At 40.0% G+C, this 13,734-nt stretch overlaps 1 protein-coding gene across 3 annotated transcripts in view; it reads right to left on the reverse strand.

Annotated features, from left to right (window-relative positions):
* Positions 1-13,734, reverse strand: part of TSPAN14 (tetraspanin 14) — a 35,344-nt gene that overhangs the window by 17,502 nt on the left and 4,108 nt on the right. For 2 of the 3 annotated variants that reach the window (XM_088059648.1, XM_005520471.3), the window contains exon 2: positions 3,162-3,259. In XM_088059648.1, coding sequence (XP_087915774.1) covers positions 3,162-3,242 — 81 coding nt within the window. In that variant the 5' untranslated portion in view covers positions 3,243-3,259. Of the gene's footprint in view, positions 1-3,161; positions 3,260-3,364; positions 3,383-13,734 lie in introns of those variants that run through there. The other variant, XM_014250502.2, reaches the window with a different exon arrangement.

Below are 13,734 nucleotides of genomic sequence, written 5' to 3' on the forward strand. Positions count from 1 at the left end.
GGGCAAAATGCCCCATCTCCTATAGGATGACTGACAAGTTCTGGTTTTGTCTCCAATAACCCTTAAGAGTCAAAGACAACTACAGACCTTTAGAAGATAAAGCCAGATGACAGTAGCTAAAAGCTGTTTTACCCTCTCCTCTCAATTCATTTGAGAGACAGTAAGCTCATATGCAACCTAAAAGGCTTTGGTAGAACCCACATGTAATCCTTCACTTCACTGAAACAGCCATGGGCCAGCTGAGGTGTAATTCTCAGCCTACCCCCAAAAAAACCTTCCAACTGTAGGCAAAGCAGCAAGCACCAGAGCTTTCACAGAAGAGCTCACTCAACTGCAGAATGACTCAGAACAGAAAGGTGCCAAAACCAAGCTCTTCACTTGGCATTGTTGCAGTCTTTAAATTGCACCATGACAAATAAAGTTATTTAAGTTATTTGACACAAAAAAAACCCACAAAAAAAACAACTTTCCAGCACAAAAAGGTCCAGCCTTCTTATCTTGCTCTCTGCAGGGCTATCTTAATGGCTGTACTGCCTTATCACCACTCGTTAACAAGAGTGTACTTGGACAAGCTAAGTTTTGTGAGCATGCTTAAAAAGCAAGATGGAAACAAAGTAATCACACAACAAAATCATGCCTAGGCAGAGCCTTCCTATGGCCTCCATTCCCTTTCTTAAAAGAACAGGGAAGTGATATTACAAGCCAGCAGTGCACAACTGAAAGCCAGAACTTTCTATTCCCAAGTCACTCAACTGAAAAAAAAGTGACTTCCAAAGAATGAAGATTTACAGATTTTTAAAGGGTGATTACACTGAGCTTGCCATTATTAGTCATATTTGCCCTCTTTGAGTTCAGTATTTTGTTTCATCCCAATCAATATGAACTGTATTTGATGCATGACAAACTGCAGTAACCACTCAGTGAAAAGTTCAAAAATTCTGGGATTTTACATCACCACATGCTTTAAAGTTTATACACTGTATGATATCTTTAGAGTTGCAATGGGAAAGTCAACATTTACCTTTAATAAGTATGACAGAACAAATGCAACTATTTACATGCACGTGGTTTGTGGATAAACTGTCCTGAGTTGAAACACAGGAGAGGTCTAACAGCTGGTATGGGCAAAAGGCCCTCTGACATCTAGCTAAACCCATTCCCTCGTCCACCTCTAAAACCACGCTCACTAACAAATGTTCACAAACAAGTTCCCAGAAGCACCTCTCCTGCAACCCAAGGAAAGTGAATCAAAACTAGCATTCCCTCCTTAAATGCTGCTTGTTATAGTTACATTTCTCCTTCTGGCTTTATAGTCCTTCAGTTCGATTAAGGCACACAGCAAATTTACTCTGTTTCACAGATGGTGAATCTGTAGTCATCCCAGCCAGCGGGATTTCACAGGCTCCTGAATCCTTGTGTCAGCTAAATGATTCATGGATTGCCTATAGGGGCGTCTGCCTTCAACATTTACATAGCTTGTTCTACAACTAAAGGTGCCAAAAATCTTATCAGAAAAGCTGTAGCTTCGAATCATTTACTAGGTCAGCCTGATAACATCAACAGAAGCATCAGACCCCTTTGTTGAGGAAGCTACCAAGACTACAAGTACCTGTACAGAAAGCTAATTCCTCCAGCCAACGGATCAGCTGAAACACACAGTGTGTATTACGAATTCTCCTCAACGTTTTGGCATCTCTTTAAAAAAAAGCTTTTCTTTAAAGAACTGAAAAATCTTTAGATCTTCATGATTCATCTCAAGAGAATACAGTTTTTAAAAAAGTCTAATGACTGCAGAGAAGAAAAAAGATACAAAATTGATTCCTGTGAAAAAACAGAGGCAAATTCTTGACAGTCTTCCCCTTACAGTGAAGACAAAAAAAAAAAATCTGTTTTTAAAAGGTTGTCAGAAACAGTCAGTCATAGACCCCACTTCATGAGACACTCACTAGAAAAAAAACAGATCTAGAAGAATCTTAATATGTTCATGAACAAGAGTGTCAATTTCTCACATATCCCACCATGAAGAGCTGCTGAAGAGCATCCACATAGTTATGAAGTGATTTCTCTAAAAACCAGAACAGTTTGGCAAGTCTTACTCCTCACTATGCCACACTCCTCTACAGGGATATGGAAACTGTACAATACAGAAGAAAGGAACTGTAGAGCTGATGGCTTGTAAGCACGATTTTTGACCTGTTGAAGGCATCTTCAGCTGCAACACAGAAAATACCATCCCTAATGAACACTTGCACTATGCAATATTGTGGCAAATTAACAATTAATGGAACAAAAGTTTCTACACATCTTTTGTGGTATCCACACAAGGATAACTCCCCTGGCTTAATGCTACAGTATCACATTAAAGCATTGCACTAGTAAACAAATGGTGGTGACAGTAGCAAAAAATTCTGGGGTTTTCAGCAACTTTGCTGCTAGCACTGGACAAGTCAATGGATCTGCATTTTTCCAGGACTACTCATGCCTTTCCCTGACTGCAATTCCTAGGACTTCAGGTGCAAACTCTTAACATTTGACCTGAAAGTTCCAAAAGGAATTACTCAGTATATCCAAATTGCTTCCTCACCTTCCCCTCACAGGCATCTTAACTCTTTCTAGAGCAACACCATGCACTAACCTTTAAAGGGCCTTCTTTTCCAAGGCAGGTGCTTCATTAACCATCATACACATCTAAAACTACTCATCTACTATTGGACCTTTTCCCAGTCACAATTCCAAACAAACATTACAGGCTGGTTAGTCCATAGCTAAGTATTTCAAGAGTATATCAGACAATTTGGCTGCCCACAGAGCATGATATGTGCTGCCACACATCTCTGAGGAATCTTGCTTCTTTCCTGCATAGTGTATTTAGAGCAACACCACTCAAAGATCAAAGATGATCTGAAAGGAAACATTATAAGAGGATTATTTTAACAGGGAAGCAACTTAACATGGGTAATATGGATACTGAGTCCTCACACTTTCAATAATAATTTCTCATATAGGATAAGCTGCTTCAATTACAAAACACCTGGGGCATACTATACATCAGTTTCCTGCTTTCAGGCAACTATTTCAGCTTGTACTCTCTAAACAGAGCAATGAAGTTAATAAAACTTAGCTATGCCTAACCTATTTCAGCCTCTAAATTTTGTACTCACCCAAAAGACAATGTTGTAGCTGAAGAGCAAGTATTTGTACCAACAGCTGACTTCTGCATTAGAATATCGGTAATAGTGCATCTTCTATAGCACAGCGTCTGCAAAGAAGAGAAAGAATAATAGGATTAGGTAAAGATTTCATGAATAAAGGTTTTTTCCGAGGTCCCTCTTGCTCTTAAGAAAGGGAATACAGTAATCTGTACCATATGCCATCCAGAGGTATTTTCAAAATCAAGCTCAAACTTCTTTTCAACCCTACACTTCCTTTCGGTATCTGTTGCTTAATAATCTTATCTGTAAGAACCCTAATGTTGTAACTGGGTGGTCACACCCACAAAGGGAACTCACTATACAGTTAGTCTAGGAAGATCAACATCAGCAAGTTCACACTCATCTGCCCTCTCACTCTTTCAAAACTATTTTACTTCTGCAGATGGCTGCTTGGACTTATCCACAAAACCCTGTGGATTGCACATCCAGCAATCAAGTTAGCAGGATATCCAAGTGGTTACCCGGAATATCTCGGTGTCTATGGATTGCTAAATACAAAAGGTAGTTGTACTCAGCTCTTCCATATTTGTGTGTTCCTTTACCAGATCATCTCCTGTAAGGGGTTTTATTCTCAAGAACCAAAGTCCCCCCCATTTCAAGCACATCTGCTCTGTGGATTTTGGTTTGCTTCCTTACATGCACCAGAGAGAGATAAGGTACAACCACAACTCCCACCTCTGCAGAAATGCAGAAATAAGAAAAACAGAGAACAAGCAATAAATTCAGAGCAAGAGTGAGCACTTGCACAGCCCTCACAGTCTGGACAGCTGAGTGCTGCCTAAGACAGATGAGCAGCATTTCAATCCTCCACTTCCTTGAGGTAAATGTCAGTGGAAGGTTTGCAAAGGCAAGGAAACAAGAATGCAGAATTTTCAAGCACCTCCTAGCTAAGAAAATGTACTGTGCCACCCTGGTCATTCACAGCATGCAAAAACCAAGCCTACCCAGTAAGTCTGAAATCCAGACTATGGAATGGGGAAGTGAAGTGCAACACATCCACAACCATGAGAAGGTAAACTAGGTTTTTTGGGGTTGTTTGTTTTGGTGGTTTTTTTCCCTAGAAAGGAATCTGCACCTGAGTATAAAATACACTCCCACTTACAGAAGAAACAGAAATTGGCTTTGAGAAACCCATCCAATACAGACTAGAGTGTGAATTAATACTTGAGCTTGGTTTTTCTAGAGTTCAGATGTTGACATCCATATAATTTTAACCAAACACTGAAAACAAGTTTTCTTCCTTCACCTTATAACTTCTAATGCACACAGTCCATTTATAGAAAAAAACATTTAACTTTTGCTGAAACAAAGGAAATTGTACTTTATGGCAATATACAAAGGACCTTCCTGTATGTGGCCCAGTAATACCACATAAAATGAGTTTTGTAATTTAGTTTGACCTTTGCAACCCATCCAATGTTACAGACAAAATTTAGGAACTTTTACAACTGTTATGAATCATAGCAAAGAACTCTTGCTTAAGCACTATTCTCCTGTTTATTAAATCCACAGCTGAGTGAATATAAGAGAAGGAACAAAGCTTGGTTTTCCCAAATTAATTTCAGTTTCTAGCTCCAAACAGCAATTTATATTTCAACAATCACTATGCATAGACTTGTCCAAGTCAGTCAGTCTGATGTGCCTGGGCAAGAGGGGGTGCAAGAACAAAAGCCCACTAATCTGAGCAAGAGTCTAAGACTCCACTTGCATGAGTGTAATCCCATTTTACAGCAATACACTGCCTGCCAGTGTAAATATATTCTCCAGATGCAGACACTCTGAGACCTTCATCACTGTTCTGCCTCCTCCCTCTGAAAATCAGGAACCTGATAAAAGACCGGAGCAGCAGCTGCAAAATGCACATAAGGAGCATTGCTTTTGGTGCTGCTATATCTACAAAAGAGAAAGCAGCAGGTTGCATTTAGCTAGCACATCATTAAATTTCACAAAAATCAGGTGCTGCTAGACAAAGAGGCTTAAAATATAACCCGAGGCAAAAAGGAAAGCACATCATTTCAGGACTTAAAGTACAAACATCATCTGAAGATTTACTTTTTGTTCAGTTACCCTCCCTGGCACTGGACTTATTCTCAACTGTTCAGCCCCAGCTTCACGCCAGCTACTCATAGGAACAAGAGCATTGAAAATATCCTTATTGATAAGCACTACTCCCCACCTACCTCACCATTTTGACCACCAGCTTGCAAGACATGCCTCCATGCTTCACACAACTCCTAAGATGCCCCAGTCAATACCAATCCCAGTATTTTAGCAGAATGAAAAAGCAAAATACTTTTTTCAACATACACACCTCTAAATGCTCGGAGATGATGGGGGGGAAGGGGGGTGGAGGGGTGTATTACCACTACTAGTAAGAAGCTGTCCTGTAACAGCACACAGCTCCTCAGACAGATAATAGCTTCCAAAGCACCTGCCTATATTAAGATCTGATTTGGCTTGCTCTGTGCTTATGTTCATCTGAATAAATCTGAAGTGCAGTTATGTGATATTTTTTTCCCCCTAACACTACAAACAAATGAAGCAGTCCACTCAAGATTACACAGCCACCTTCCCTGTGTTTATACTAAAAGCAGTCATGTTTCCTAACACAGAAGGCATCTGTTAGCAGTCTAGAAATCTGCTATGTCAGTAATTCACTTTGTTCACAGCACAGGCTGCATAGCTACGGTTAGGCAATACTAAAAACACTTGGAAGATTAAAGCAGTATGTGGGCAGCACAGACTAATAACGTTCTCTACTGTGTTTCAGACAAAGCAAGTCACATTCTGTCAGCTGACAGTTATCACCCACTCACAGCAAAAGGAATTCCTAAAAATTAAATACAGAGCACTGCTGCTTTGGTAGAATATAATTTTGTCTTGGTGTTTACAGCTTTAGTGAGGGGGAAAAAATGTAGTCATTCATCAAGAGGCTACTGTGATTTCCCAAGCTTTTTGACACCCACAATTTCACTCTTACCCTCAAAATGCTACAGCAGTGATATTCCTAATGTATATTCCTAATTCTCATAAAGCAGATGATGTGATCTATCAACTAATCTAATGTAGATATGCAGAGAAATCCTCATGGATAAGATGTTAAGTCTAGAACAACTGAAACAAAGTTTCTAGATTTAGGTTCAAAAAGTCTTTTAATCCTCCAGAGACATTTACTTTACAGGACATGCCTAAGTCACACTGAAGTTCCAAGTTCAGTCAATACTGCCACCGTAGAGAAAGTCCTGATCCCTTTCCCTGCTCCTCCTAAAATCCACAACCATTAATCCACCTGCTCAGTGGTGCAAACAGCCACACAGCAAACCACTAGCAAATCTTCAGGTCAATCCTGTAATCTTGTATCATACACCAAGAAGTAAACAGTTTTAAGCCTTCCAAAATACCTTGCCGGAGCATGTACATAGGCCAGTGTGGGGGCAGTCAGGAGCTGGCAGGAGAACAAGGATGGGAAAGCAAAAGCAGTGATACTTGAGTGTGTCCATGGAAACACAGCACTCCTCTAGTGCCAGCCTATACCAGCAGCACACCTGAAGCCAACATGCTGAAATATATGAAGCTGGGGGAACAGGGGCACAACTGAGGCAAGAGGAAAAAAAAGATGTCATTTGCCAAGCTATTGGCTTCTCCACCACTGTTCATCAATACAAAACATTACATCTATGTGAAAGCAAATGGACAAAGAAGAATATGCTGAGAAGCAAGAACTTTTTAAAATACAGCAAGAGATGTACTTAGGTCTAAGACTTGTTGATATGACTCAATTCCGTTCCATCAAGACCAAATCTAAATCAAAAAGTATCAGTCCATTCAAGACATGATACTATGAAAAAGAATTGTCATTCTTTGAAGGTGCTCAATCATTAGGGGTTTTTGTGAAGGTAAAAGGCAGCCTAATCCCCAATCAGGCAAAATTCAGAGATGTTCTTAGGGCCTTCTAAAAACAGATCAGTTAAGAGCCACCTATAGACTGCTCTTTCCACATCCTAGAGAGAAGCTGACCACCAAAGGGGTCCTAATGTTCAGAACAGTATCTGGGTGCCTGTCATCAAATCTTCATGTGAAGGGGCTGAGCTGGTACAGCAAAAAAGCAAGATAAACTGTCAGGATTTGATGCTCTTACAGGCTAATCTGCTCCTGGAAACAGACAGTAGTCCTGCCGATGACTCAAACTCCAAGTGAATGTGTCATTTTGCAATTCTGTCTCCAAGGAACTCAGACTAGGGCCTCAAAAAAGAACAGGCAATCACCTCTTAAGGAATACAAGTACAGTTTATTTAGTTCTGCTGCAGTGTGAATGAGCAGAGAAATATTCACTCATTCTTAGAAGAAACTTGGGGATTAATCAATAAAAAGTTGAGGTTTTTTTAACCTGAAAGACTTATTATGAAAGACATATCATTAATAGGTTATCCCTGTTTCACCAGAAAAATAATGGCAAGTAAAAAATCTCAGAACTCAATGGAAAATGTGGCCAAAGCCAGACAATTCTTAAGACATCATTTTTTGAGACCCTTATTTTGTACTGTGCTGAAGACTCAGACCTCAAAGAATATTTCAAGCAGAAGTTGTTCCACTGTAAGCACTAAAAAACAAACCCTCAGAGAAGAACAAACCCCAAACCTATTGGGAAGGGTTTCATGTTTCAGTGACCAGGGTTTATTCTATTACTGCATCACAAACTACAACTTAGGAAAACTTGTCAGAAACATACACCAGTGTTTCCAAACCCCAAACAAGGAAGCAGAATTCAAAAGAGCTCCACTCCAGGTCTCTATACCTCACGCTTGTTATGCTGCACTTTTGGCCAAGCCACTACTTCTGTGGGGATGAGTTGCATCCAAAATACCATGTAAGTGCTCAGAACTCAGTAACATTCATAAAGTGGATACTCCATATTTTTGGGAATAAGCTACATGGTCATCAAGAACCTCTTCTGAACTGCTCACTTGACTTACATCACTAATCCTTTGGCATAAAGGCTCTACACTGCACAACTGTAATTCAAGGAGCTATTTAAGCTATGATTCATGGAATATTTTCGGGTCATTTGATTTCTTAAACTAACAGAACTACACTAAAGACTTGTAAAAGGCAAGTAGAATTCAGTACTGCTCCCACAGCAATTCAAAAGTTGTAACAGAGGACAACCAACAGCAGTTCTATCAATTTCACTTTTCACTGTTTTCATACAGAAGCTACAAAAGATACAGTTGGCTGGCCTTGCTTCCATGTGAAGAAGTATTTATTCCTATTCAGCAAAAAAAAGCTACTACTAATATTAACAATATAATCCGCAAAATAAAAGAAGTTCCAAAGATCCTGTATTTTCATTTACACAAGCCAGTCAGAATGCCAGCTGAGGACACTGTAGTGTGGAATGGAAGTCTTGACAATATACATTCAAACTAGTATTTTTAGTTATTGACACAGAGGAGAGGCACAACTCAATTATCCACAGAATTTTAGTGCATTTATGCTAGTTCTGCCCCACTGACCCTGGAATCATTGAAGTAGTAACTGAACAGATAAGGTAGTTTCTGCTTCAGCATACAGAGGAGCTTGACGCTTGACAAAGGTGTCAACTAAAAGGCAAGGATCTCTTACCCAGTTCAAGGAAAATCTGCTCGAAGTAGCTGACTGCAAACAAAGCATATACTCCACATTCTGACTTAAGGAGATAGCACAGGAAACAGAAAAGGAAACATTACATGTAAACTTCATCTAAAAGCCAGCAATTTTCCAAACATAAGGAGAACAAAGTAGAAGAGAGACAGATCATTTTGTAAGGATCTTTACTAATATTTAAGAAATAAAGAGAAGAGCAGGAGCACAGGATGTAGGGCCTTCACTGATCTTGTCAAAAGCACTATTAAATAAACCTCTGGAGTTAAAACTCAGTTGGATTACACCAAAGTAAGTGAAAACAACACTAGATACCATCACTACAGCTCAACAGATGCCTCGTTAACATCTTAGAAAAGTTTAGAAAAATATTGTGTATCTATGAAAACTTTCTTTAATACAGCTATTGATCAGTTTCACCTGAATAGGATCTTGCCTGTGCTGCAATTTATTCACTATACACAGGAAGCTACAAGTCATGCTTTCCTTTTACTTCACAGAAAGTTCAGGTATTGGGAAACACCTAGAAGCCGATTAGTCATTCTGAGCAGGAATTTATACACCCCAGGGTGCACAACCTGTCAAAACAAGCAACCAGAACAATCTTAGCTGACCCAAAATTCTCAGTTGCTTTCTACTACCTTTCATGAGAGCAGATACACACCCATTCTCTGCAACATCAACAGCTGCACGGCAAAACTCAAAGTCTTTATTTAAAAGAAGCATGTAATTTGATTTTTTTCCCCTTCTAACAAAAGGTTTTGGAAGACTTACAAAGTAAATATCTTATCTGAGAAGCCAGAACTTCCAGTTCAGGGAATATTTTTACTTCTATTTAGTAATCCAACAGTAACAGAACTTTTTTCCTATTCTCTGCTCCCTCCCATACCTCCACACAGACCAAAAGATTTCAAAAACGGAAACAGTCCCTCCATTTGCTACAGCACTTCATATCATATCATTAAAAAAAGGACAGAAAGTCACCAACTTTGCTAACAAATACGCTCTTTCTTCAGAGAACACCCTAAACTTTTATACCTATTGTGATTTTTCTCCTTTTCCAGGAATGCCACTTGTTCGGTCCCCGGTTATACTTCAGTCTAAAAGAATATACCTTCATTTTCCTTTTTCATGAGAAAAAAACCCCTGAGACTGATTATAGCAGTATACAACAAAGAAGTGATGAGCATATAATTTGCTTTGGGTTTTGTGGTTTGCTTTCTTATAAATGTTCCCTGCTTTGGATATTATGTGCAGTCTGTCTACATTCACACCATATTTCTTAGCCTTCATACTGAATATTCCTATATATGAATTTATCTATATAAACATATATATATTACATACAATAAAAGAGACATTTATTTTAACAGTTTAAATCAGATCAAGGTATTTCTTAGTTAAAAAATGAAAAATTCCAGGGTTGAAACCTGATCTCCAGTAATGAGAAAGAAATTAAAAATGCTAAGAAATTACTGCAGTAGCTGGATAATAGTAGTAACAATCACCACTTATTCTGGTTAAACAATGCTGACTCCATGTCATGGAAACAAGATGTGGAGTTCAATCCATGAAACCTCTTTTTTTTTCCTCCCCTCCCACTCCAATTACCAGGACCTCCGCTTTCAACACCAGAGGAACACTCATTTCAAATGAGGCACCGGGGAACACTACATTTTGGGGAAAGGCATGGAGGGTTTGGGGACAGTGCTCTCAAAGCTTTCTTTTGCTGCCTTCCACCTCCAGCAACTGCATTCGGAACACAACCAGGACAGCCTCATTTTACTTGCCAAGGACGACAATCACCAGCTTACAAGCCACAAGAGAAAATGGCTCTTTGTGGCCACGTAGACAGCTCAACCACCATGTAATTCATCTCTTTACCTCCTTTCTGGTAAAGAAACACACTCGTGAAACTTGCAAAACCCAACTAAAAGATAAACCTCTAAGGCAGCGCTGGAGAGTCTTAAAGATGTGACAAAACAGCCCTCGCAAATGTCTCACAATCCTAGGCACTGACAGCGCTTCAGCAGAATAAATGTCTCAGCCCAAACACCCAGGAAACAAGTTAATGCTCCAGGAGTTATAGCAAGTAGGTTCGCAGAGCACACTGCACATGCTACAACATCACAGGGAAAAAGATTTAAAAAGACAAAAACCAATGGTGCTTCAGGACAAGCCCGTGCTTGAACAGCTCCAGCCCTTCCCCCAAAAGCCAGTTCTCCGGCAGGTCGTGAGAAAGCCTTGACTGTCTCGCCCAGAGTCTGCATCCGCCCGTGGGGAGGGAGGAGAAACAGGCTTTCCACCTCTCAAGATGATGCCAAGAACAACACTGTGCCATTTCGAGATCACAGCAACAAAGGCTGTGAAGGGACACAGTCAGTGCTCCTTCCAACTCAGACCTCAGTCTCTGCAACAGCTCATTACAAGCACGCCAGCAGAATTAGAAGGTGCAGAGTTTAGACACAAACATTTCCTAACCCGTGCCTTCAGTAAAACGAGAAATACACCTCCTGATGGAAAAAACGTGACAACACAGGAAACTGCCATCTGAATGGGCTGACAGTACAGTGAGACTAGCCACACAAGCAGCACAGCTCAGATAAAATAACACCACAGAGCTGAACTGTACCTTCCCTTCTCACTTGCCCCAGCTGGACAGGCTGTTTTTGCAGGAGCAGATCACTGCTATGACCACTTTGTCCACATATCCTTTGCAAGCTCACCACGGCGGACACCTAGCAAAGAAAGCCACCTTGTTGCTTTTCAAGAGTCACCTCACCAGCTGCCTTCTATTAGTTTCAAGTCAGACAGTTTTTTTGACAAACCTTCCTGCTCCACAGGCTTGCCATGCAGCCAAACCGAAGTAACTTAGCACCCAGGGCAGGGTAGAAAGCTCTGCTGTTTTTACCCTTTATTAGATACAGCCACACCACTGCACGTGTATTTCAGCCCCATGAAGCCTAATATGCATCAAAAGAATATGCATCAAAAGAATCAACTCCATACCCTGCCAGTCAGAAGGCTGCTGTCACATAAAGACCAAAGTCCAGCCTCTCAGGCGTCTCCAGATCCAAGTTACTCAAGGTTATTCCCTTTGTTTTCTATTCCAGAAGTTTCTAGATGTCAATGGTATTTCAGTGCCCATTTTATGCCCCAAAGCAAGAGTACACAACTTGTCAAGCTGAACAAGAAAGTTTTTTTAAAAATATTAAGATTCACAGCATTCAGCTGCCTCCAAATAATCTGCTTTATCCTGTAGCTCCAAATGCAGCAACTCAAACACCTGACTTTGTTACCTTCAAGTTCATCAATTATTTAAAGCTCCGTTCCAGAGACATTCAAGTATCAATTATTTAGTCTTTGAGCAGGAAACAAAAACTGCTAAAAGAGGAAAAGAGCTTTCTGGGAAGGGCTGTTGGGTCAATTGAACATATTTGGGGTTGTACACTAACAACCTGCCTGAAATAGAACAAGAATGCCAAAATAAAACAAGCCCTAAAGCCAAAAGCTCATGTGCACACACAGGCTCATCAAATGCCTGAGCCAATTACTGCCAAAGAGCCCCAACTACATCAGGGGGTTTCAGGACAGGTCTTCCCATGGAAGACCTTTATCAATTTATCAGTTTTTTTATAAATGCCTGTTCTCTAGCTCAGTAGCATAAAATGGAGAGCAGCTCTTTTCTAATACCACAGAAGCTCTTTTACAATACCAAGACAACATTCAACAAAGCTTACTACAAGGATCAAAGAGAAGCAGAGTCCTGTGTTTATTACACGCTTGCCTTTCCCACTCAGGTTTGGATTAAGGATGAAGACAGGCCTAAGATTTTCCAACTTCTTTAGAAGTTCACACAACTTCTAAAGACAATGACATAGAAAGAGCTCTCAGAAGAAACACAGGTAAACATCCACCCTAGATAAGAGCAGAAATTCCACTCACATGTATCTTAAATTGTGCTGCAATGAAAAGGACAAAACACTGTTTGGCTCCCAAAGAGTTGAAGAAAGACAGGAAACACTGAAGCAAAACAAGTGCTGATCCCTTCCCCCCTGCCAAATGGGCTGAGGCACACTTTGAATCAGAAAAAAAAATAAATTTATTTTTAAACCTGGTTAAGAACCCTAGGTTTGGATACAGTTCCTATTGTGGCCAGCATATTTTATTTTAATTTCTTAAAGGTTTTCTGCACAAGTGGTAACAGAATTCACATGTGAATAATCAAGCAGAGTGGTTCTTCTCTCCGAGGGCTTCAATTACAAGTTTTATGTCAGATTGGTGAAAAAATTTAGCAAAAGCCTGGCCATTCAAGGCAGTGGTTTTAACTGCAAACACCACAATCTCTTATACATCCAATTTTTTAGGATCACTTTTGCAGTTGATCCTCAACACCTGCACTTTGCTACTATCCTCATGTGTGACATTCCCAAAATAGAAGAATTTGCTCAACCATGATTTTTCAGCTGACTGACCATCTGAAAGCAGATTTCACCCAGAATAAAGTTGTTTTACAATACAATTTCAAATACGACATCCAGCTACAGTTAAGTAGTTAAATTTGCATTTCAAATTAATTCATCAGAGCTTAGACATTTCAGCCCCACCCCTTATTTTTAGATTGCTAAATCAAAATTCAGATTCCTGTATTCTTGGGAAGATCCAAACTATTACTCTTTAAAATCCATACATCTCTAACCTTGATAGTCTAAAGCTTATCTCTGACATTATTCTCGACCTTTACAAGACACTTTTGTCTGAGATTGAGCCAAAGGATCAAGGAGAAGGATCCTGTTCCTGCTCAGCCTGTGCTGGGGGGGGCTGAAGGCAGCATCAGTAGCTCCACCCAAACCACCAACAGCACAGCTTTGGAAGAGCCAGA

The sequence above is a fragment of the Pseudopodoces humilis genome, chromosome 9, assembly GCF_049639895.1.
Source record: "Pseudopodoces humilis isolate 2021_Gansu_Grassland_sample_001 chromosome 9, ASM4963989v1, whole genome shotgun sequence".
Classification (NCBI taxonomy): domain Eukaryota; kingdom Metazoa; phylum Chordata; class Aves; order Passeriformes; family Paridae; genus Pseudopodoces; species Pseudopodoces humilis.